Here is a 22,591-nt window from a genome sequence, read left to right on the forward strand (position 1 = left end):
ACAGAGGACACTATTTCATTCATGTTAAAAGATGTAACAGAGGACTATTTCATTCATATATTTCTAACATTTCCAGGGGGATCGAGGACAGCGAACTTTCTTCCTTACCTACCTCTCCCCACCCAACCTCACACTAACAGGTTGGACAGCTTTGGAGGTCGGTAGTGAGGTCATTATAAACCTTCTGTTTCTTCCTGTGTCCAGATAAATGACATTTGAATACTCAAAACTTAGACCAAAAATGCATCAGAAGCCATAATTTCATACACAAAGGGTCTGACAGCATCTGTAGTGAGAACAACTGTCCTGTAAAAGGTTTTAGGGAATGAGGGTTGGGAGTGTCGAGATTGTTTGGTGCATTCTTAGTCTATATATCCACAGTAGTGTCATTCAGTTTACCAAAAAATTGACTGATTATATAATGTAAGATCTGGTTAAAAATGTCTGCATGCAAGCATGTGCAAGTTTGTGCTTTGTGAAATTACTGGTAGAATTGTCAGCCATGCATGTAAAAAAAAAAAAAAAAAAAAAAAAAATCCCTACCTACCTACCCACTCCTAAAAATCTGGGTCGGAGCACTACAAACAAACAATTTTTTAATTTAGGCCTAAAAATGTTGATTTTCCCCAATATTTCAAAAGCATAGCAGTGGTTTACTCCTTCCTGCACATTTTTTTGTTTTGGTTATTTATTAGGATACCTTACAGAGGTCATATGCCAATAAGTTGGTACCACTAGTCATTTTCACAATACCAAGGTTATGGATTTTTGAGTGAATTTTATTTTTTGTAAAATGTTTTAATGAGTCCCTTTGATGAAGATTCTTCATTTTCCCTGCAACTTTAATGTTATCTCCTGTTATAAATAAAATATGTGTTGTGTTATTCCCACAAACATCTTTTTTTTACTGTCCCTCCTGGGAAATTGCTCATAACAACAAGTGGATCTATAATTACAGTTTAATGTTTTGTTGACAAATTTTATTACTAGGGAATTAATTTGATTCTTATCTGTGTTACTGTTTAATCCATTAATCATTAAATGGAACTTCAGCTGATATGCAAAATTTAGAGTAATGTCTTGGCAATATTATACACTTGGTGAATGGCTTGTCAGTCTGTGTTCAGACCGTATGTTTTGTTCATAGGAAATAACTCTGTGGCTATTCAAATTTTGCATAATTATGTCCCTTTTCTTCTCAAAACATAGGTAATCAGAGCCAAGACTGATAAATTCAGAATATATAAAAGAATTGTTTTTTCTAAAAAAAAAAAAGATTATCTAGTCGGTAGCCAGACTAGGCTTGTCTGTCAAAAGTTGTATCATGGCTAGGCAGTATAACAGTATTACACATGCCAGGTCAGTATTTTACACTGAGTAAATGGCTTGAGTCTTGGCAAGGCAGTATAATAATATTGTACACTTTTTGAATGGCATGCCTGTACGTAAGTTGGGGGCAATATTATATACTTGTACAGACAACAAACAGTGGGTTCAGCAGAGTGTTCATACAAGTTGTGTTGAAAATCTCCCATTTACATTTTTTTTTGGGTGGGGCAGGAATGGACTGGGAAGTGGAGTCATACAGTGTGCACATTTATTGGGGAGGTGGTGGGGGAGCATTTACACATGAGTATAAGATAGGTCTTAAATTGGCTGTTGAAAAAAAAAGATTCTTTAATACACCTTTATCTATAAAAGTTTGTTGTATCTAATGTTAACCAGCAGAATTGAACCTGTCTTAACTTGCTTCAAATGAAAAGAGTTTTTTTTACCCGTGTTGACAGCTGTGTAAATATTAAACAAAGTGAACAAAATTAATTAATGTATACTGAAAGTGCATAGAATTGAAAGAAAATATGGAAATATAAAGAAGAAAATGTGAGCATAATAAAAAAAGCAACATGATAATAACATGGCAACAGACACCATGGCAACAGACACCTTGGCAACAGACACCATGGCAACAGACACCTTTACAAACTGAAATTACAAGACTAACATAAAAGTTAATTGTGAATGTCAAACTGGCTGGAGCAGCTCTCTGTTTATACTGAAATTGGTACATTATGTTAATATGACAAATCAGACAGTCCATAACTTTAGTTCTGTTTTTCTCCTTTCAGGCTGATAAGTGTTTCAAGATAACTCCCTTCGAAGCAGGGGATCAAGCTTACTACCAGGTAAGGTCAATTATAAATAAAACCTATATAGGTTTGTGTAACATATTGTACTATTTGGCCTTCCTTAGAACATTTTTATCAATTTATTTATTTATTTATTTATTTGGGTTTTACGGCGCACCAACACAGTATAGGTTATATGGCGCCAAACAGGACTACAAATTTTGGTTCCACATCTCATTTACATCAAAATAAAAACATGAGGTAAAACTTAGAGAGAGAGGCTTAAGTAAATCTAAGGCTAGATGAAAATGTACCTACTTGGAGAGAGCCGTGACTAAATTTGTTGTACTGAGATAGAGACAGAAGTATATCTAGCGAGACAACACTGAATTGTATTGGCATTAATAAATCTAAGGCTATATGGCAATATACCTAACCAGAGAGAGGCATGTGTAAATCTAGGAACAGACACTCACTCGCTGCACTCTGTTGTAACGTGAGACAGGCATAAGTATATCTAGGAACAGACAGCACTCTGTTGTACTGTGAGAGAGGCATGAGTAAATCTAGGAACAGACGGCACTCTGTTGTACTGTGAGAGAGGCATGAGTAAATCTAGGAACAGACGGCACTCTGTTGTACTGTGAGAGAGGCATGAGTAAATCTAGGAACAGACGGCACTCTGTTGTACTGTGAGAGAGGCATGAGAAAATCTAGGAACAGACATCACTCTGTTATACTGTGAGAGAGGCATGAGTAAATCTAGGAACAGATAGCACTCTGTTATACTGTTAGAGAGGCATGAGTAAATCTAGGAACAGACGGCACTCTGTTATACTGTGAGAGAGGCATGAGTAAATCTAGGAACAGACGGCACTCTGTTGTACTGTAAGAGAGAGGCATGAGAATCTAGGAACAGACGGGACTCTGTTGTACTGTGAGAGAGGCATGAGTAAATCTAAGAACAGACGGAACTCTGTTGTACTGTGAGAGAGAGGCATGAGTAAATCTAGGAACAGACGGCACTCTGTTGTACTGTGAGAGAGAGGCATGAGTAAATCTAGGAACAGACGGCACTCTGTTGTACTGTGAGAGAGAGGCATGAGTAAATCTAGGAACAGACGGCACTCTGTTGTACTGTGAGAGAGAGGCATGAGTAAATCTAGGAACAGACGGCACTCTGTTGTACTGTGAGAGAGAGGCATGAGTAAATCTAGGAACAGACGGCACTCTGTTGTACTGTGAGAGAGAGGCATGAGTAAATCTAGGAACAGACGGCACTCTGTTGTACTGTGAGAGAGAGGCATGAGTAAATCTAGGAACAGACGGCACTCTGTTGTACTGTGAGAGAGGCATGAGTAAATCTAGGAACAGACGGCACTCTGTTGTACTGTGAGAGAGGCATGAGTAAATCTAGGAACAGACAGCACTCTGTTGTACTGTGAGAGAGGCACGAGAATCTAGGAACAGACAGCACTCTGTTGTACTGTGAGAGAGGCATGAGAATCTAGGAACAGACAGCACTCTGTTGTACTGTGAGAGAGGCATGAGTAAATCTAGGAACAGACAGCACTCTGTTGTACTGTGAGAGAGGCATGAGAATCTAGGAACAGACAGCACTCTGTTGTACTGTGAGAGCACTCTGTTGTACTGTGAGAGAGGCATGAGTAAATCTAGGAACAGACAGCACTCTGTTGTACTGTGAGAGGGATATGAGTATATCTAGGGCAAGACTTCACTGAATTGTATGAGAGAAAGAGAGAAAGGCATTTATAAATTCAAGGCTATATAGCAATCTACCTACTCGGAGAGAGGCATAAGTAAATCTAAAACAGACAACAATCTAATGTACTGAGGGAGAAGCATGAGTAAATCTAGGGCATGATGGCAATCTATAGTACTGAAAAAGTGGCATGAGTAAATTAAGAGTTTGAAGTTTACAATATCTTGTAGAGAGATAGAGTGAGAGGTGTTACAGATGTGCAGGCTGATCTTGGTCTACATTGGTCGCAAAGGCAGAATCATTTGCTGCCAGCAGGCTAAAGGTTAAAGAGTTGTGAGTAAATTTAGGACTGGATAGCAGTCTTTTCATATCAGGAGTGGACATGATATCTAGGGCTAACTTGCAATCTGTGATACTGAGAGAGAGAGACTTGTACTAAATCTAGGGCTGAATAGAAATCTGTTGTTTCTACTGTGAGAGAATAGGGATGGATTCTCATTGTTCTGATTATAATAGCTGCAGTGTCTCACTTAAAGCGGAAAATATTCTGTTTACCATTCCTTTGTTTTAGTGTACGACAAAATTTTCTTTGCTAAATTAAAATGTAATCTCTGCAGTTAGCACCTTAAAAGTTTCTTTTTCATTGAAACTTGTCTAAGATATAAGTGATTAAATAGTTGCTATAACAAGAAATTTAAGGAACAGATTTCCATGTCATAGTTTAAATACAGGTAAACCCAGCATACAAATGGTATATTTTAGATTGTGAACAACTACTACCCAGAACAGATGCAAAAATACACACAGATTGCTGGACATTGCTTCTCGATTGACCCCAAGAAACATGCACCGATGTCTAAGATTGTGGTGTATAAACTTGTGGACTATACTGATGGGAAAACAGAAGGCACCGAATTGCTCATAGCATCCACAGATGTCAACATAGACTGGTCTCCCAATCAAGATGTAAATATATCTCATACTTTATGTACCCTGATAACCTGTCAGACTTTTTCACAATGTTTCTTAAACATATAAATAGATGTTGTTTTTGCTTTAACGCTTTAGCAGTTCTGCAACATATTTAAGGTCCCACTTCTACCGCATTGTCTTTTGGAAAACTTCAGTGACATATGCTGTGATTATGTTGAATTTTATGGAGGCATATTAGCTGACATGAAGTTCTAGACTTGGTTCTGGAAGGTGTGTATGTAGTGTACATTTCTGAGGGAAAAAAATCATTGGAATTAAAAGTACAACACATTTAGTTTGTGCTAAAAATCTGAGGACTGTTTAGGTTTTGTCAACTTTTTGTTAGATCTTGTGTATAATATTTCACTTCTTTTTAGGCAGAAAACTTGGTTACAGTTGTGTCTACAGCTGCATTGAAACTTCTCTTACCAAAAATTCTTACATACTCAACAAGTTACGGCCCTTATGTGACTAAGAAAATTTGAAGTTTTGCTTGCAATTTGTTATGATTGCATAAATTTTAATTTGTAATAAGTTGAAATAGAATAGTTCAGTTTCACTAGTCTTTCCAAGTAACGGCCCTTGTTCAACTTAGAAGTTGTCAAATAGTTTAATACGCTGTCTTATGGACAACTTTTTTTATCTGATTTTTATGAAACATGGTCATAATGTTTTTCAAAGGACATTTAAGCCAAGATTACAACTGGGTCATCTGATGTCAAAATCTAGGTCCCTAGAAATTGTTACGTGATACTCATGAAATATGGTCATAATGTTTGTTTTTATGAAATTTGGTCATGTGTGTAACTGGGTTGTCTAGAGCAAAATGCTAGATCTCTATGTAAGAATTAGGTAAAAAACCTTGTATACTCTCCAGAGCCCACAGTTTTAGCTCAACTATTCAAAAAACAGGTAAAGCTATTGGACTCATCTATGTGTGTCTGCATATCTATGGTATGTCTGTAACCACTTATGGGAATAGATCGAAACGTGGTAAACTGACTTACATTGCACAGGTTCCATATCTCTACTTTGCATTTTCTCAATTTTTTTCCCTTACTTGCCTTAGCAAGTTTTGTGTAAGCTAATGAATCTCAGTACCAACTAATGGGAATTGATTGAATTCACACACTTGTTCACTGTAATGATCTGACATGAAATTCACAGGTTCCATAACTTTACTTTGCATTTTTACAAACTAATGCCCATTTTTCAACTTAACAATTTTTAGTTAAGTTTTTGTACGTAAGCTGGTAGCTCAGTACCCACAAATGGGAATGAATTAAAACTGCACACACTTGTCCTTGAGCTAACATGCATAGTTCTATAACTATGTTTTGCATATTAACAAAATTATGCTCTTTTTTTTTTGACTTTAATATTCATTCAGTTGACAAAAATATTGAATAGTCGAGCGCTGCTGTTCTCCAACAGCTCTTGTTTTACCTGATTGTCATGAATTTTTTACAGAATATTAGTCTTTACTAGGTCAGGTGGGCAATACTGGGCTTTCATGGATCTCTTGTTACATACTAAAGACCCTAAAATGGAATGTCAGACATAAGTTGGCAGAACTCATCAGGCTAGTGTCATTTAAATCTAGTGAAAGAGATTGCATGCGGAAGCAGTGGGCTGTTCTTTTTCAGATATGTCGCCACTGAAAGTTGTCATCAGTTCTAATTACTTAGCTCAATTATTTTGTTGTATTAAATCTTCTGTAGAGAAAATCATTCCGTTAAGTAATAGGAAGACTTTTACAGACGCAATAATTGTTGAATCCTTTCAAGATCTAGTTAGACACAAATTTTCTCCAAAAAAAATAAATGTATGTCTCAGTGGAGATGTTAGACAATCTTCTAAACTGACTTCTCATTCCCCTATAATTTGAAAAACCATTTGTCCCTCTGGTACAGCAGCCTTTTACTGGCTTCAATAATATAAGAATTATACATTGATTGTTAAGTGTTTTCGCCAGTCAGTCAACAGTAAACCTATTCATACATTATGCAAAAGAAAATCAGTCCTGAATATCATAGTCTTCAAGTGTATGAAAACTCCCAATTCATAAATAAGAGGCAAATTCAATGAATTGGTATCACGTGCCAGCATGGATTAAGGTTTCACCCCTAAAAAAACATTCTTTTCCTACAAAAAAACACTTGTATTTTCAAAATGGATGTTAAGTTTGGTCCCAATGTCTCATTCTGTACTCAAGATAGTTAGCCGAAAATACCAACATATTTTAGTAATATTACCTCAATTTAACAAGTTGAGTAAAAATCATTTTGTACTTTAAGTACATGTGTAACAATGACCTTGATCTAACCAAAGCAAAAAACAGCTGAACCTGAAACTTGGTCTTTGCAAGATACCTAGGTACCAAGTTAAAAGTTTTATGATTCATTCATAACTGACGTTACTAAGGAAACATGTTTTTTAGCTCGACTATTCGAAGAATAAGTAGAGCTATCCTACTCACCACGGCGTCGGCGTCGGTGTCGGCGTCGGCGTCACACTTTGGTTAAGTTTTTCGTACCAGTCCACATTTTGACAATGTCTTTTGAGATAAAGCTTTGAAACTTTCAACACTTGTTTACCATCATCATGGCCAGTTATAGGCAAGAGCACATAACTCCATCAAGGATTTTGGCTGAATTATGGCCCCTTTTGACTTAGAAATCATGGTTAAGTTTTTCGTACCAGTTCATATTTTGACAAAGTCTTTTAAGATAAAGCTTTGAAACTTTCAACACTTGTTTACCATCACTATGGCCAGTTATAGGCAAGAGTACATAACTCCATCAGGGATTTTGGCTGAATTATGGCCCCTTTCGACTTAGAAATCTTGGTTAAGTTTTTCGTACCAGTTCATATTTAGACAAAGTCTTTTGAGATAAAGCTTTGAAACTTTCAACACTTGTTTACCATCACCATGTCCAGTTATAGGCAAGAGCACATAACTCCATCAAGGATTTTGGCAGAATTATGGCCCTTTTTGACTTAGAAATCTGGGTTAATATTTCATACCAGTTCATATTTTGACAAAGTCTTTTGAGATAAAGCTTTGAAACTTTCAACACCTGTTTACCATCACCATGTCCAGTTATAGGCAAGAGTACATAACTCCATCTAGGATTTTGGCTGAATTATGGCCCCTTTTGACTTAGAAATCTTGGTTAAGTTTTTCGTACCAGTTCATTTTTTTGTAAAATGTTTGACATATGGCTCTGAAACTTTTATCACTTGTTTAGTATAACAGTCTCTCTATCTGTAGGAAAGAGAACATATTAACTCTGTCATCCATTTTGGCTGAATTATGGCCCTTTTTGGACTTTGAAATTGGTTCTGTTTTCATACAAGTCCATGTTTTGTCAAAACTATTTGACATATGGCTTTTAAACTTTGAACACTTGCTTATCATTATGATTAACATCTGTAGGCAAGAGTACATAACTATTTTGACTGAATTATGGCCCTTTTTGGACTTTGAAATTGGCTCATATATTGCCATTTAGTGCAAGACTTATCGAAATCAAAGTAATACAGGAACATTGTTTGTCTAATCTATTTATTTCTTTTGTCTGAATATCTGTGGAAATATTTTGACCCCATTCTTCAATCAGTTCTTCGAATAGTCGAGCGCGCTGTCATCAGACAGCTCTTGTTTCTATTTTTAGTAATACTGTCTAAGTTAGACATTGACCAAAGCAACCCAAAATGCAATTTAATTTCGGTCCCCATGAAAGCTACCTATTATAGCAAGTTTAGTCACAGTATCTAGTTTCTAACTAAATTCTGTTTCAAAGAATAAATAGGGCTCTTATGTGCCCTGGCGCTAGCGTCAATATTGTGGTAGCATCCAGGTTAGAGTTTTATGACAAGCTTCTGAAGTATCTTTTTATCTACTGTTCCCATTATTATCAAACTTAATGTAAGGGTTGGTCTTCGCCAGGGGCAGACATATTGAAAGTTTAGGGTCAGGTATCCTAAAGGTCAAGGTCAAATGTTGTAATGGTGCTGGCTAAAGTTTTATTGCAAGCTTTTCAATTTCAGTATATTTTCTTAAGTACTGTCCTGTAATCATCAAACCTCACATAAGGATTTAGCTTAGGAATTTTTGGTTTAGGGTCAGGCGTCTCAAAGGTCAAGGTCATTTGGGTCAAATATAGTAATAGTGTTGGTTTGGGTGTTATGGCGAGCTTCTCAATTTCAATATATCTTCTTAGGTAATGCCCCTATAATCATCAAACCTCACATAAGGATTTATGATAACTACGGGTTTAGGGTCTGGCACCTCAAAGGTCAAGGTAAGTGTGGTCAGATATTGTAATAATGCTGGTTAAATATATATATATCAAGCTTATCAGTTTCTGTTTATATCAAATACTGCTCCTATAATCAAATGGTTCTGTTTATAAAGAAAGAAAGTAGAATTTATTTTTTTTCAAAATAGGTAGCACTAGAAGTGACGTCTAGAGACACTGGAGAGTCGGTTGTGAAGCCAGGAGAGGAGGTTGATATAGTCATCAAAACAAAGGGTAAAGCATATGTTGGTGTGAAAGGCGTCGACATAAGTGTCAGCTTTATGGCAGATCCAAATGAAATAACACTAAAAGCAGTAAGTTCTAATTTTGAAGTGGTTTTTTTCTGCAAACTTGTGTGCATTGGAATTTATGTTTAAAAAAATATGTATTTATATGAGAAATAATGTTGTGATTTATTTCTTTAAAGAGTTTTTTGTGAGAAAAATTTGAATATCTTTCTTTTAAGGGAGTTTAGTATAAAGTATATGTTTATCATTGGGAAATAACTTGAGGAATGAAAACACAAATCAAATATTCTTTTCTTTTAGGGAAATTTAGGCAAAAACATGCACATTTTTGAAGATGCAGGGGGGAAAAAAGCCTAGTTTTAAAATACAATGAAGTACAGTCATCCATGCATCTTGTGAATAATGATTTGATTGGGTATGAAAAGTAAAATGAGCTACAGTCCATGAAATTGACCCTCCTTTGTGAAATGTATTGTGTTTGGATTAATCACTGTCTCCATTTCTGGCTCAGAAATTATTTAGATCTAATGTGGACTTTCTCCTTGTTTTGTTACAAACAGTTTTAAAATCAAATCATAATGAGCACATTTAAATGAGAATAATTGTTCATAAATTGAAACATTTGACAGTGTAGACCATTGGTTAAGATGAGTTCCAAAAACCGGACCTTCAAAAAAACGGAAACCTTTGAAAACCGCACGAAACTCAGTCTCGTTTTTTCGTTCTTATTTCTATATATTTTTAACTTCTCAAAACCGGAACTTCCGAATTCTGAAAACCGCACGATTTTTGAAGGACCGTTTATATTTTAACACTAAAGTTGACTTCCGAAAACCGAACAACAAAATATTTGCCGGATTAAAAGTGTCACCTGTCTTTAACATGTTAATCCAAAAACGCACATGGCAAGTTGTCAACATGTTCTTTTGTTTATCTATTAGCGGCACGCATTTATTTTGACACGCATTATAATCACAATGATCATTTGATGCAAAAGTAACTTGAGAAATAATCAGCAATTACTTTAATTTGTTTTCAATTGATGAAAATGTGATGAATTAAATATCTTACAACCATTAACATTGCTAAACCCCTTAAAACAACCATTACTAGTGTTAAATTCATTAAAAACAACCCTTGACCTTCAAGGTTTAAAATAATGACTTGGCTGGGACCCAAACCTGGAGTCACAAAACAGCAATTTGTTGCCACATTACCATTCCAATGTTCTACAAATTAAGCTAGCTACAGTGCCACTTACAAGGTTTTTCTTGTTAAATTTCAAAGAAATTTGAGTAACAACGAAGTTTGTACTTGCATTCTCAGGTGCATTTTGTCTGATGACAACTGGAATAGTCTCAATTTATGATGAACTCCTTTTACTAATTATTTTGATTTGTGAAATGAGAATAAGAAAATGATTGTTAAAGTTGCTAGGTAGAGTTAGTGGCTCCATTCCACGACATTTGAGTCCTTTTCCCAATTTGACACTTTAACTGTGAAATTCACTGGTGTTGCTCAGGTGATATTCTAAAATTATTTTTTTTTAGCTGTGAATGAAACATCTGTTATGGTTTTTACACTGAAAAATGAAAGTTTTAGAATCTAGAAAATTGTCTTGATTTTTACACTGAAAAAAAGAAAGTTTTAGAATCTAGAAAATTGTCTTGATTTTTACACTGAAAAGGCTCATCCTACCATTTAGAATCTAGAAAATTTTCAAGAAATGTAAAGACAATTTTTTTCTTCAAATATCATCAAATTTTGAGTGATCTTCTCTAAAATGATATTCTACAAGTATAATTTAACTTAAGAAGACAATTTATTATTTATTAGTCATGTTAAGCTGTTGTCAGTATGTGCTAATACAATGAAGTATATTTTTTTCATGGTATATACATATAATCAGTGTTTTTTTTTCTAGCCAATTTGGGGCCGAAATAGGGCCCCAATCCCAATGGAAAATAGTATGTTTTTTTCCCAATTTCAAGGCTAAAATTCCCAAAGTTAATTATATTTTCTTTTTTTCCAACTTTTTCAAACAAGACTAAAACTATAAACATTTGAAACACAGACAGTTTGCTAAATTAATGCATAATGATAAATTATGGCCATTTTGGATGATTTTCTCTCTTAAATGTGACATTTTATCAGAATATATTAGTTTTAACAATTCCCAAATAAGGCATTTTCCAACACATTTTTTCCCAATTGTAAAGGCCCCAGCCCCATTCCCAAATTGGTGGGAAAAACGCTGATAATTTATTTTATTTCTTTTATATTCTTTACAGTCTTTTGGAAGCATAGAATCTGATGGTAGCCACAAATGCCTAAGAATGTTGTGTCAGCCTGATGAATTGAGTAAAATGAGTAAAGTTTATTAGCATCAAAGAAAGTTTTAGTACAAGATACATGAACCAAATGTAAATTTTTACGTACTTCTTCCACTTCAGTTAGAAGATGCTGTTACAGCATTCAGGCTTTATGACAGGAAGAAGGACAACCCAATCCAAAATCCACCAATATTTCCAATGCCGTTCGCTCGGGGTCCAATTGCTAAAAGGAAAAAGAGGTGCTCAGCATGCACTGATTCTGAACAGTACACAGACTCAAGGAAATCCCTTGAGGTAAAAAAATATTATTGGCCTTTCTTTAAGGTAGTTCTGCATGTTTGATTACAATATTTTCCCCAAGTGTTGGGACACCAGTGGCTGAAAGGAAAAAGAGACCCTCGGCATGCACTGATTCTGAACAGTACACGGACTCAAGGAAATCCCTTGAGGTAAAATAATATTATTGTCATAATCAGACAGCCTCAAGTAGGCCTACATTGTATGTGACAAATACTTAACCATATATTAGCCACTTTGTTTTGGGGCAGAAAAGGACTGGAAACTGCAAACTTAAATTTAGGGAGAAGTCGTATTAGACTTTGATGATTTTGAAATAGATGCTTTTTCAGCAACATTTTATTTTGCCCCCCTTCGAAGAAGGAGGGGTATATTGTTTTGCAGATGTCGGTCGGTCAGTTGGTCGGTATGTAGATCAATCCATTTCCAGGTGATAACTCAAGAACACTTGGGCCTAGGATCATGAAAGTTGATAGGGAGGTTGGTCATAACCAGCAGATGACCCCTATTGATTTTGAGATCAGTATGTCAATGGTCAAGGTCACAGTGACCCTGAACAGTAAAACAGTTTCCGTATGATAACTCAAGAACGCTTGGGCCTAGGAATATGAAAGTTGATAGGGAGGTTGGTCATCACCAGCAGATGACCCCTATTGATTTTAAGGTCAGTATATCAAAGATCAAGATCACAGTGACCCTGAACAGTAAAACGGTTTCCGGATGATAACTCAAGAATGCTTGGGCCAAGGAACATGAAAGTTGATAGGGAGGTTGGTCATCACCAGCAGATGACCCCTATTGATTTTGAGATCAGTATGTCAAAGGTCAAGGTCACAGTGACCCTGAACAGTTAAACGGTTTCCGGATGATAACTCAAGAACGCTTTGGCTTATTATCAAGAAAATTGATAGTGAGGTTGGTCATGACCAGTAGATGACTACTATTGATTTTGAGGTCATTAGGTCAAAGGTCAAGGTTACATTTCCCAGGAACAGTTAAACGGTTTCTGATCTTCTTGTCCAAAACCGCAGGGCCTAGGGCTTTGATATTTGGTATGTAGCAAGATCTAGTGGTCCTCAGCAAAATTATTCAGATTATTTCCATGGGGTCGAATTTTGCCCAACCCCGGGGCTCACATGGTTTATATAGACTTTTATAGGAAAAAACTTTGAAAAACCTCTTGTCCAAGGGCTTTGATATTTTGTATATGACATCATCACCTTCAAATTTGGACCACATGCATAGGTTTGTGTACCGAAACAAACTTTGACCTTGTTATTGACCTAGTGACCTACTTTCACATTTTTGAAGGTACAGGCTTCAAATTTGGACCGCATGCATAGTTTTGTGTTCCGAAATAAAATTTGACCTTGATTTTGACCTAGTGACCTACTTTCACATTTCTCAAGCTACAGCCTTCAAATTTGGCCCACATGCATAGCTTTGTGTACCAAAACAAACTTTGACCTTGAGATTGACTTAGTGACCTACTTTCACATTTCTGAAGCTACAGGCTTCAAATTTGGACTGCATGCATATTTTTATGCCCCCGGCATCTACTGATGCGGGAGGCATATAGTGATCGTCCTGTCCGTCCTTCCGTCCGTCCGTTCGTCCGTCCGTCCGTCCGTCCATCCGTCTGTACGAGGTTAACCAAATGGGACCGTTTCGTCTAGCATCAATACCCCTTGCTAGAATGACTTGATACTAATGCAGATGTAACCTGTGACCATTCCTCATCTTCAGACATCACCTGACCGCAGTTTGACCTTGACCTTGACCTCATTTTGGACTTAGGTTGCTTTATATGGGCCATCTTATGGTTAACCAAATGGGACCGTTTCGTCTAGCATCAATACTGCTTTCAAGAATGAATTGATACTAATACAGATGTAACCTGTGACCATTCCTCATCTTCAAACATCACCTGACCTCAGTTTGACCTTGACCTGGTTTTGGACTTAGGTTGCTTTGTATCGACAAGGATGCCATCGGGGGGCATCAAGTGTTTATTGAACGCAGCTCCTTGTTTTGTTCTGAACTGAAAGTTGACATTGATTTTTACCTAGTATCCACTTTCACATTTCTCAAGCTACAGCCTCCAAATTTGAAGCACATGCATAGTTCTATCTACCAAAATGAACTAAGAACTTGTAATTGATATAGTGACCTACTTTCACATTTCTCAAGCCACAGCTTTCAAATTTTGACCACATGCACAGTGTTTTGTACCAAAATAAAAATGACCTTAATTTTGATCTTGAGCTAGTATTGAAATTTGGAACATTCAAATATGGCTTAGTTGTTGGTGCCAAGAACACTGTGATCTCTTGTTAGGTTAAAGGTCAAGGTCAGATTGGACCAGAACAGTAGAACTTCTGTTTACAGTGAGCATATAATTTCTGTTCCTTGTCACGGTGGGGAAACCAAGAATGCAACGTCATCAAAACCCAGCGCAAATGAGCTGACCACACACAAATTTACGTCGATTCAGGTCAAAAAAGTCTTGTAACTTTTTTATTACTGCAGCTTTCGACTCGAGATAAAGAGCACCGTACCCGGCCTGGAGTATACTATTCTGCGGTAGTGTTCCATATTGTACGTATAGCTTGGTTTTTGCTTGAAAACGCGAACAGTTAGCAAATAGGGTATGAGCTGTACCACACTTTTGTCTAAGAAAGTGAGTTTTGACCGTATTTTCGTGAAATGAGGACAGATTTGACGCTCATTTAATATCAGTGACTAGCATAATAGTCAATCATTGTTTTATTTTGCTATTTTTAAGGATATCTGACGATATTTTGTTCAAAACAAACAACATTATTAAAATGAGAACATCCACACTGACGACTTTGTTGGAGAACATCCACACTATTATCATGCACTATTTAGAAAAATTTAAGACAAAACCGTTTTTGTTTTAAAATCTGACATGTAAAAAAAAAAAAGTAAAGTAAAAGTGATAAGTTTCACTGCATTCAATCTGCGCGTCATTCGTTATTTTGTTTCGGATGACAGTATTTATTTCTTTTTATGACATAAATTTAATAATGTCAATTTTGAAAATATTGTTGCAATCCATATAGGGCGTTTGATCTATATAAATATTCAGTAGAGTAGATTCTACATGAATAAGATCGTGTTATATATAATATAATATATAATATAAAAATGGAAAAGAAAACATAAATCTTTTTTCCACCATTTTATACGCCCGTTTGGAAAACGGGACGTATTATGGGAATGCCCCTGGCAGGCAGATGGGCGCGCGGGCGGCGTCCACAGACTTTGTCCGGAACATATCTTCTACATGCATGGAGGGTTTATGATGAAACTTGGCACAATTGTTCACCACCATGAGACGGAGTGTCATGCGCAAGAACCAGGTCCCTAGGTCTAAGGTCAAGGTCACACTTGGAGGTCGAAGGTCTAATTCATGAATGACTTTGTCCGGAGCATATCTTCTTCATGCATGGAGAGATTTTGATGAAAGTTGGCACAATTGTTCAACATCATAAGACGGAGTGTCAAGTGCAAGAACGAGGTCCCTAGATCTAAGGTCAAGGTCACACTTAGAGGTCAAAGGATACAAGAAAGAAAACTTTGTCCGGAGCATATCTTCTTCATGCATGGATGGATTTTGATATAACTTGGCACAAATGTTTACCACCACAAAGCGGAGTGTCCTGCGCAAGAACCAGGTACCTAGGTCTAAGGTCAAGGTCACACTTAGAGGTCTAAGGATTCAAGAATGAAAACCTTGTCCGGAGCATTTCTTCTTCATGCATAGAGGGATTTTGATATAACTTGGCACAAATGTTCACCACCACGAGACGGAGTGTCTTGCGCAAGAACCAGGTCCCTTGGTCTAAGGTCAGATCACACTTAGAGGCCAAAGGTCAGATACAAGAATGACTTTGTCCGGAGAATTTCTTCTTCATGCATGGAGGGATTTTGTTGTTACTTGGCACAATTATACACCATCATGAGACGAAGTGTCATATGTTTCCCTTCTTTAGAATTACTTCCCTTTGTTGTTACTATAAATACCTTATATTGTAACTTTTTCATTACTAGTCGTAGGGAAAAATCGAGACCACTTTTCTGTAGTACAACATGCACGCTACATCCAATTTTGAGGTGTATTTTGACCAATCTCTACCTGGTAAAGATTTTTGTGTGGACTTACATTTTTTTTTTTTTTTTGATTTTTTAAGATTAACTTCCCTTAGTTGTTACAATAAATAACTTATATTGTAACTTTTTTATAATTGACCGTAGGGAAAAATAAGACCACTTTTCTTTGGTACAACATAGATGTTACTTTCCAATTTTAGGTGTATTTTAAGGCATCTCTACCTGGTAAGGAGTTTTTTTGTGGACTAAAAACAAAAGACTTACAATGATTACTAAACAACCACAAAATTAAAATTCCATTTGCAAATACAGGTGCTAGAGTAAAGAAATTTGCTGTGACGGGCGTATATTGGGACATTCTGGCACTCTTGTTAGTGTTTGGAATTATTTTTCTCCACTGTCATTGCAGTATTTTTGGAATTATGGGGAAATTAATTTTGGTAAATCAACATTTACTTCCAGTCGTTTATTAACCCGGTAAGACACATACTGTACGCGGAGCTTAAATATGTAAACAAAAAATAATTTTAAACACTAAACAGGTTAGCCAATAATTAGAAAAATAAAACTTCTCCTCCCATTTAAATTATTTTGGCACCAATTACATATGCGAGATAACAAAGTATATGTAAATTTCTTTTGCCAAACCACAAACCTATACTTAAACACCCTTACAATTTTCCGGGCTGAACTACTATTAACGAACAATACGGCTCAAACTCTATAAAACAGTTTGAAATTATTAAGATCTGCTAATGTGAATAGGTGTCCGCAACTAGTAAATTTATTAATACAGTTGTAAGGCCACACCAAACTGATTACTTGGTCAACGGATTTCCCGCTCCATTTTTTTCCAAAATCAAAAACAAATAATTTTTTTTGAAAATCAGCTTCCGCTCGCTTCAGTTTTTGCAGACTGATTTCAAAATTTCAGAGCGGGCGTTTTTCACTGTTTAGGGGCCTTATTATCACTGTGAAGCGACAGTAATTCATAAAATTTAATACTTTTAATCATAATTGTCCATTAAAACACCAGAAGAACATGTTTGAGGCTCTGTGTTGCCCCAGTTTGCAAAACTGACAGCCGAAATGACAGTTAGATTGTGTAAATAAATCTTTGAAAGATCATCAAAAAGAGTTTCCGCAGAACATTTTTTCCTCAAGATGAACATCAATATCTCATTATTTAAAACAGTGTCATTTAATAATGGCTGGTGATTAAAACAACGTTTTGCTGCAATCCTTAAAATTATACACACATATCAGCAGTAATTTGGTAGTACTTAAATGATTAGGCGGTATAATTCAGTTTGGACTTCACATACAGTGTTACATCATAAATAATATATTGTTTAAATAACTTTGATTTTAAGGACTGGAACATTGCTTCTATCAGCAATTTTAATATCATGTTTTATCTTTAGAAATATAATATTGTTGTCATGGGATTGCCATTCAATAAACAAATTTCGGTTCCGTATGCAGAACCCAGGCTTTGGTCTACGTAATGATAATACATTGTATGCCTTTCTGCCGGTTTATCAAATGTGCATAATCACCTTAAGTGAAAATGCCCTTTTATGTATAAGGTTGGATTGTATTTGATATTTGAAGGAGACTTCCATTTGCTGAAATAAGATTTAAAATATCTTACAGTTATAATATTTAGTTAAAGTACTAAGTATCCGTGTTTTATGCACTTTGGGATGGATATAGTTATAAACAAGATAACAATACAATAATTATTCCAATCCTTTATTTGCTTTTAAACTTTGTGTGCAGGACTTTTATGCGAATTTGTCTTGTTATCTTAAAATAATGTTTTTCCTAAGATGCAATCAATCTGAACACAGTGTCCTTATGCCACACTATACACAAAGATTAATGTTAGCCTAACATGAGCTCAGCCATTGCTATATGATTTAGCAGATCTATTTTAACTGGTCTACAGCCTCGCGGTAAATGGTTTGAACTGCTGATTGTAGGTAGAGACGACATTTGTTGTTGAACAACGTAGCTTGACTGCCTAAGAAACAGCTTTTAGGAAGCATAACTGCAATAATGGTAATTAAGAGTGTGGATGTTCTCCAACAAAGTCTTCAGTGTGGACGTTCTCATTTTAATAAAGTTGTTTGTTTTGCATAAAATATCGTCAGATATCCTTGTAAATTGCAAAATAAAACAATGGTTGACTATTATGCTGGTCACTGATATTAAATGAGCGTCAAATCTGTCCTCATTTCACGAAAATACGGTCAAAACTCACTTTCTTAGACAAAAGTGTGGTACAGCTCATACCCTCTTTGCCAACTGTTCGCGTTTTCGAGCAAAAACCAAGCTATACATACAATATGGAACACTACCGCAGAATAGTATACTCCAGGCCGGGTACGGTGCTCTTTATCTCGAGGCGAAAGCTGCAGTAATAAAAAAGTTACAAGACTTTTCTTACCTGAATCGACGAAAATTTGTGTGTGGTCAGCTCATTTGCGCTGCTTTTTTATGACGTTGCATTCTTGGTTTCCCCACCGTGCTTGTGCAATTACTGAATGCATCAAGGGGGGCATTTAGTGTTCGACGAGCTCTTGTTTCCCCTAGTTGGCATTTGAGGGGTCATTCCTTATATGAAATCTACTACAGATTAGACAAGAATTTCTCACAGTGCTGTGAAATTACGTTTATTCTTTTATTGTTGCTGCATATGTAATCTTTACATGTGAGAATCATTATGACAGGTAACCTCATACCTTTACTTTTTTTACGTACTTAATCAATTAAGTTGAACAATGAGTGTTGTCTCCCTTCATTTCCCCTTTTGATATCACTCTGATATTTAAATATAAATTTTGCTACTGGTGAAACATTGTATTAACCAAAAAATATTAAATCAGTCAAAAACGATCTTCTTTTTATTTTAGAAATAAACTTAAGGAAATAGTCAGTAAAAATTACCCTGTTTCAGGTCTGCCTCACTTCTAAATTTACAGAATTTCCTTCTTGTCCGGGCCAGGGTAGTCCCGAGATATGTTAAGACTGTTTTACTGTATTGTTTGATTTTAAAATGTGCAAATGATATATAAATTAAGGAATAAATTTAAATCTTGTTTGCTTTTCTAAACATGCACTTTCCAATGCTTAATTCTTTTGTTGGTAATAAAGCTCCAGGTTTGAGACCTAAACTCCAATAGCAAACCTCAGTTTTTGGATTCTGAAATTATTATTGTAATTTATAATAGATAAATATTTTGATAATAATAATAATAATAATGAAAATAATAATAATAATGATAATAATGAAATTATAACTTTAAACTTGATCTTTACAGGAAGCGGGACTATATATTGTTACGGATATAGCTATGAAACGTCAGGAGGGCTTTGACACCAACAGTAAGTACAATTCATTTTTTATGATTAATAAATTCATTATGAAAGTGGTCATCCATGTTGTGTGCTAAAGTTCTGTTAAGTAATTTTCTTATTACAACAATTTATGTTTGGCACAGATGTACATTACTTAATATGGCAATGACGTGGTTGGCCACCTTAAAATATTTTCCAATTTTCAATTATTAATTTAAAATTTTAATGTTTGAATAACTATATTAAAGTAATGAATGAGAAGATTTACTGTCTTTACACACTAATTTAGTAATTCAATATTCTTACTTGAAAGTAGTAAATTTGATTAAGAAAGTAAATTTGGTATTAATTTTGTGAACATGACGTTGACTTACAATTTCAGGTTATATTTATTTAATTGAAAATAGTATCAGTTTTATAAATGTTTTATTCACAGTTTATATGAAATGTTCTCCTTTGATATCTTGCTGATTTTTGGAACGACCATTATCATAGATATGTACTGGAAGCATAGTTTTTCTTGAACACAAATTATTGTGACCACCCTTGATAAGCTGCCCTCATTTGTTGTCAACTACTGTATAACGGGTTATTTTTACTGCTGTAAAAGTTTACAGATTTGGGGTAAAAACACATAATTTTATTTTATATGATTTTAAAATTTACGAAATCACAAGATCTACCAGTTTACTTGACTTTACGAATCTAATTTGGTCATAAAAAATAGTAAAAATTAGCAGCAGGTAAAAAATACCCGTTATACGGCATTTGTCAGGTCACAATTTTTGCCCAGTTTTAATGAAACTTAATGAGAATATTACTGTCAATAAAATCTCATCCAGGTGAATTACTGGATCATCTGAGGTCTCTAAGTCAAATCATTGAAAAACCTTGTTAATGATCTGCCTGATTTACATATAACATGGTCAGAACGTTTTTGCCTTTGAAATACAGTTTTTCAAATGGGGTCACTTGACTACACTTAGGAGCCTCTCAGTATGTTTGAAAATCTTGTTAGATTTCATTATATGCTCAAGGACTTTAAAAATGTCCCATCTATGTCTTTGGAAACCCAAGCTGAAAGGTCTCACTGAAATGTTAAAGGGACAGGTGTTTGGAGCAGTATTACCTTCACATTTTTCTATTAGTACATTTTTTTAATCTTAAAACACATGGAAATGTGAAATAAATATTGGTATTGAACATGTGAATGAAAGACGAAAGAAACACTGGTACTTAATATATGAATGAAACATTTTCACATATTGCATTCATACCGAATATGTGAATAAAACATTGGCATTAAATATATGAATATAATATTGGTACTGAATAAGTGAATGAAACATTTGTACTTAGTATGGGATGATAATTTGCTGAACAAGGAAACAGTCTTGATAAAGGGCACTTTCAGCAAGGGTAGGCTGAGTCTTACATATAAATAATTACTCCGGCCTATGAAGCAATGTACCAGTCCAAGTCTTGATCCAGGCAGTAAGTAAAAATGCTTTTGCCCAGCTTGACCATTATAAGCTGGGAACCATTAAACTCTGCATTGGAGCATGGTTACTAGTGTGCCACTCTTCAGTAAAGAAGGTATGAAAAGTATTTAATGGAATTAAAGCTGAACATGTCCGTAAAATATGGGAAGGGTGCAAGCAGAAAACACTTGATTTGATTATAGTATTTATATATAGTCAGTTTTTTTACTGCTGTCCAAAAATCACTATTTTGACACCAAGTAAACAAATATAATATTGTAGAAATTCAAGAAACTTCTAATTCATACAGTTACATATTGTACCGTTACATATACACAGTTTTAACAGAGTTAGCGTTCCTTTGCTAAGAGGCTAGCAACTGCATCAGTATATTTATATTGTCAGGAATATATTTTGCATGGTTGGAACTTTAATCTTAACAAAAACTTGAAAATTTATGAATCTTGACCACCAAAAATGAGCTATTTTGCAACTTATGCCCAAATAGTTTAATAGTATTTTGTGGTACAGTTTTTTTTAGCTTTATTTCTAATCTCATTCCAATGGCAGTTTGGTCAAACCTGTATTGTTATTAATTTGATAAATTTATTAGTATATTTTAGCAGAATTTTAATTTTATTTTTATACACTTAAATGGTAATGAGTGGGAAATTTAACACTTTTAGAATTATGCCCATCTTTTGAATGTTTTCCAGTTGAAAGCTGAGAATCTGACTGGCAGAAGTGCATTATTTTAAATTCAAACTGTAAATGGGAGATTTGCATGACATCGGTAAAAGTGCTTTTAGTTCTTATTAAAGGTTAGAATGCCAGGACAGTTCTCCAGACAGCCCCCTGAACATGCTGAATTTACATTAAATATGATCTTAGAATTTTTCTTTAGTGATTATTTCCCTTTACAGAAAGTTTCTGTTGTGATTAATCCCCTTTACAGAAAGTTTCTGTAGTGATTATTTCCCGTGACAGAAAGTATCTGTAGTGATTATTTCCCATTATTTCCCATGACAGAAAGTATCTGTAGTGATTATTTCCCATGACAGAAAGTTTCTGTAGTGATTATTCCCCATGACAGAAAGTTTCTGTTGTGATTATTTCCTTTTACAGAAAGTTTCTGTAGTGATTATTTCCCTTTACAGAAAGTTTCTGTAGTGATTATTTCCCTTAACAGAAAGTTTCTGTTGTGATAATTTTCCCATTACAGAAAGTCTCTTAAATAATTATTTCCTTTTACCAAGTGTGCCGCATTAGAATACAGATTATGCCAGTATATCTTGTCGTTATTCTTGTCAAATAAGTTTACATATTCTTGATCTCTGAAGGTTCTTTTAAAGCCTTTTTGAAACCTCCATTCAGGTGAATTTTTCTTTTAGTTTTTTATGCAACATAGGTCTTGAGTTCTCATTAAGAATAATCCTCAAGGCGGCCCTATTACTGTTTGGCTGCTTGTGAAAGAAGAATATCTGCTTCTGTGTTATATTGTAGTTGTGTTGGTCTCCAAGGAAATTCAAGTACTGTTCTCCTGCATTTGTCAAAAAGAATGTCTGTTCTGTTTTCCTGTGCCAGTTCATTTATGTTTTGTCTTCTCT

General features: G+C 35.2%; 1 protein-coding gene across 1 annotated transcript in view; it reads left to right on the forward strand.

Annotated features, from left to right (window-relative positions):
• The window catches only part of LOC123549763 (alpha-1-macroglobulin-like), a 644,650-nt gene that overhangs the window by 472,131 nt on the left and 149,928 nt on the right, over positions 1–22,591 (forward strand). Inside the window, exons 17-21 of the mRNA XM_053546604.1 lie at positions 2,127–2,183; positions 4,612–4,815; positions 9,275–9,439; positions 11,827–12,000; positions 19,467–19,530. Coding sequence (XP_053402579.1) covers positions 2,127–2,183; positions 4,612–4,815; positions 9,275–9,439; positions 11,827–12,000; positions 19,467–19,530 — 664 coding nt within the window. The remainder of the gene's footprint in view (positions 1–2,126; positions 2,184–4,611; positions 4,816–9,274; positions 9,440–11,826; positions 12,001–19,466; positions 19,531–22,591) is intronic.

This window comes from Mercenaria mercenaria, chromosome 6 (assembly GCF_021730395.1).
Source record: "Mercenaria mercenaria strain notata chromosome 6, MADL_Memer_1, whole genome shotgun sequence".
NCBI lineage: Eukaryota > Metazoa > Mollusca > Bivalvia > Venerida > Veneridae > Mercenaria > Mercenaria mercenaria.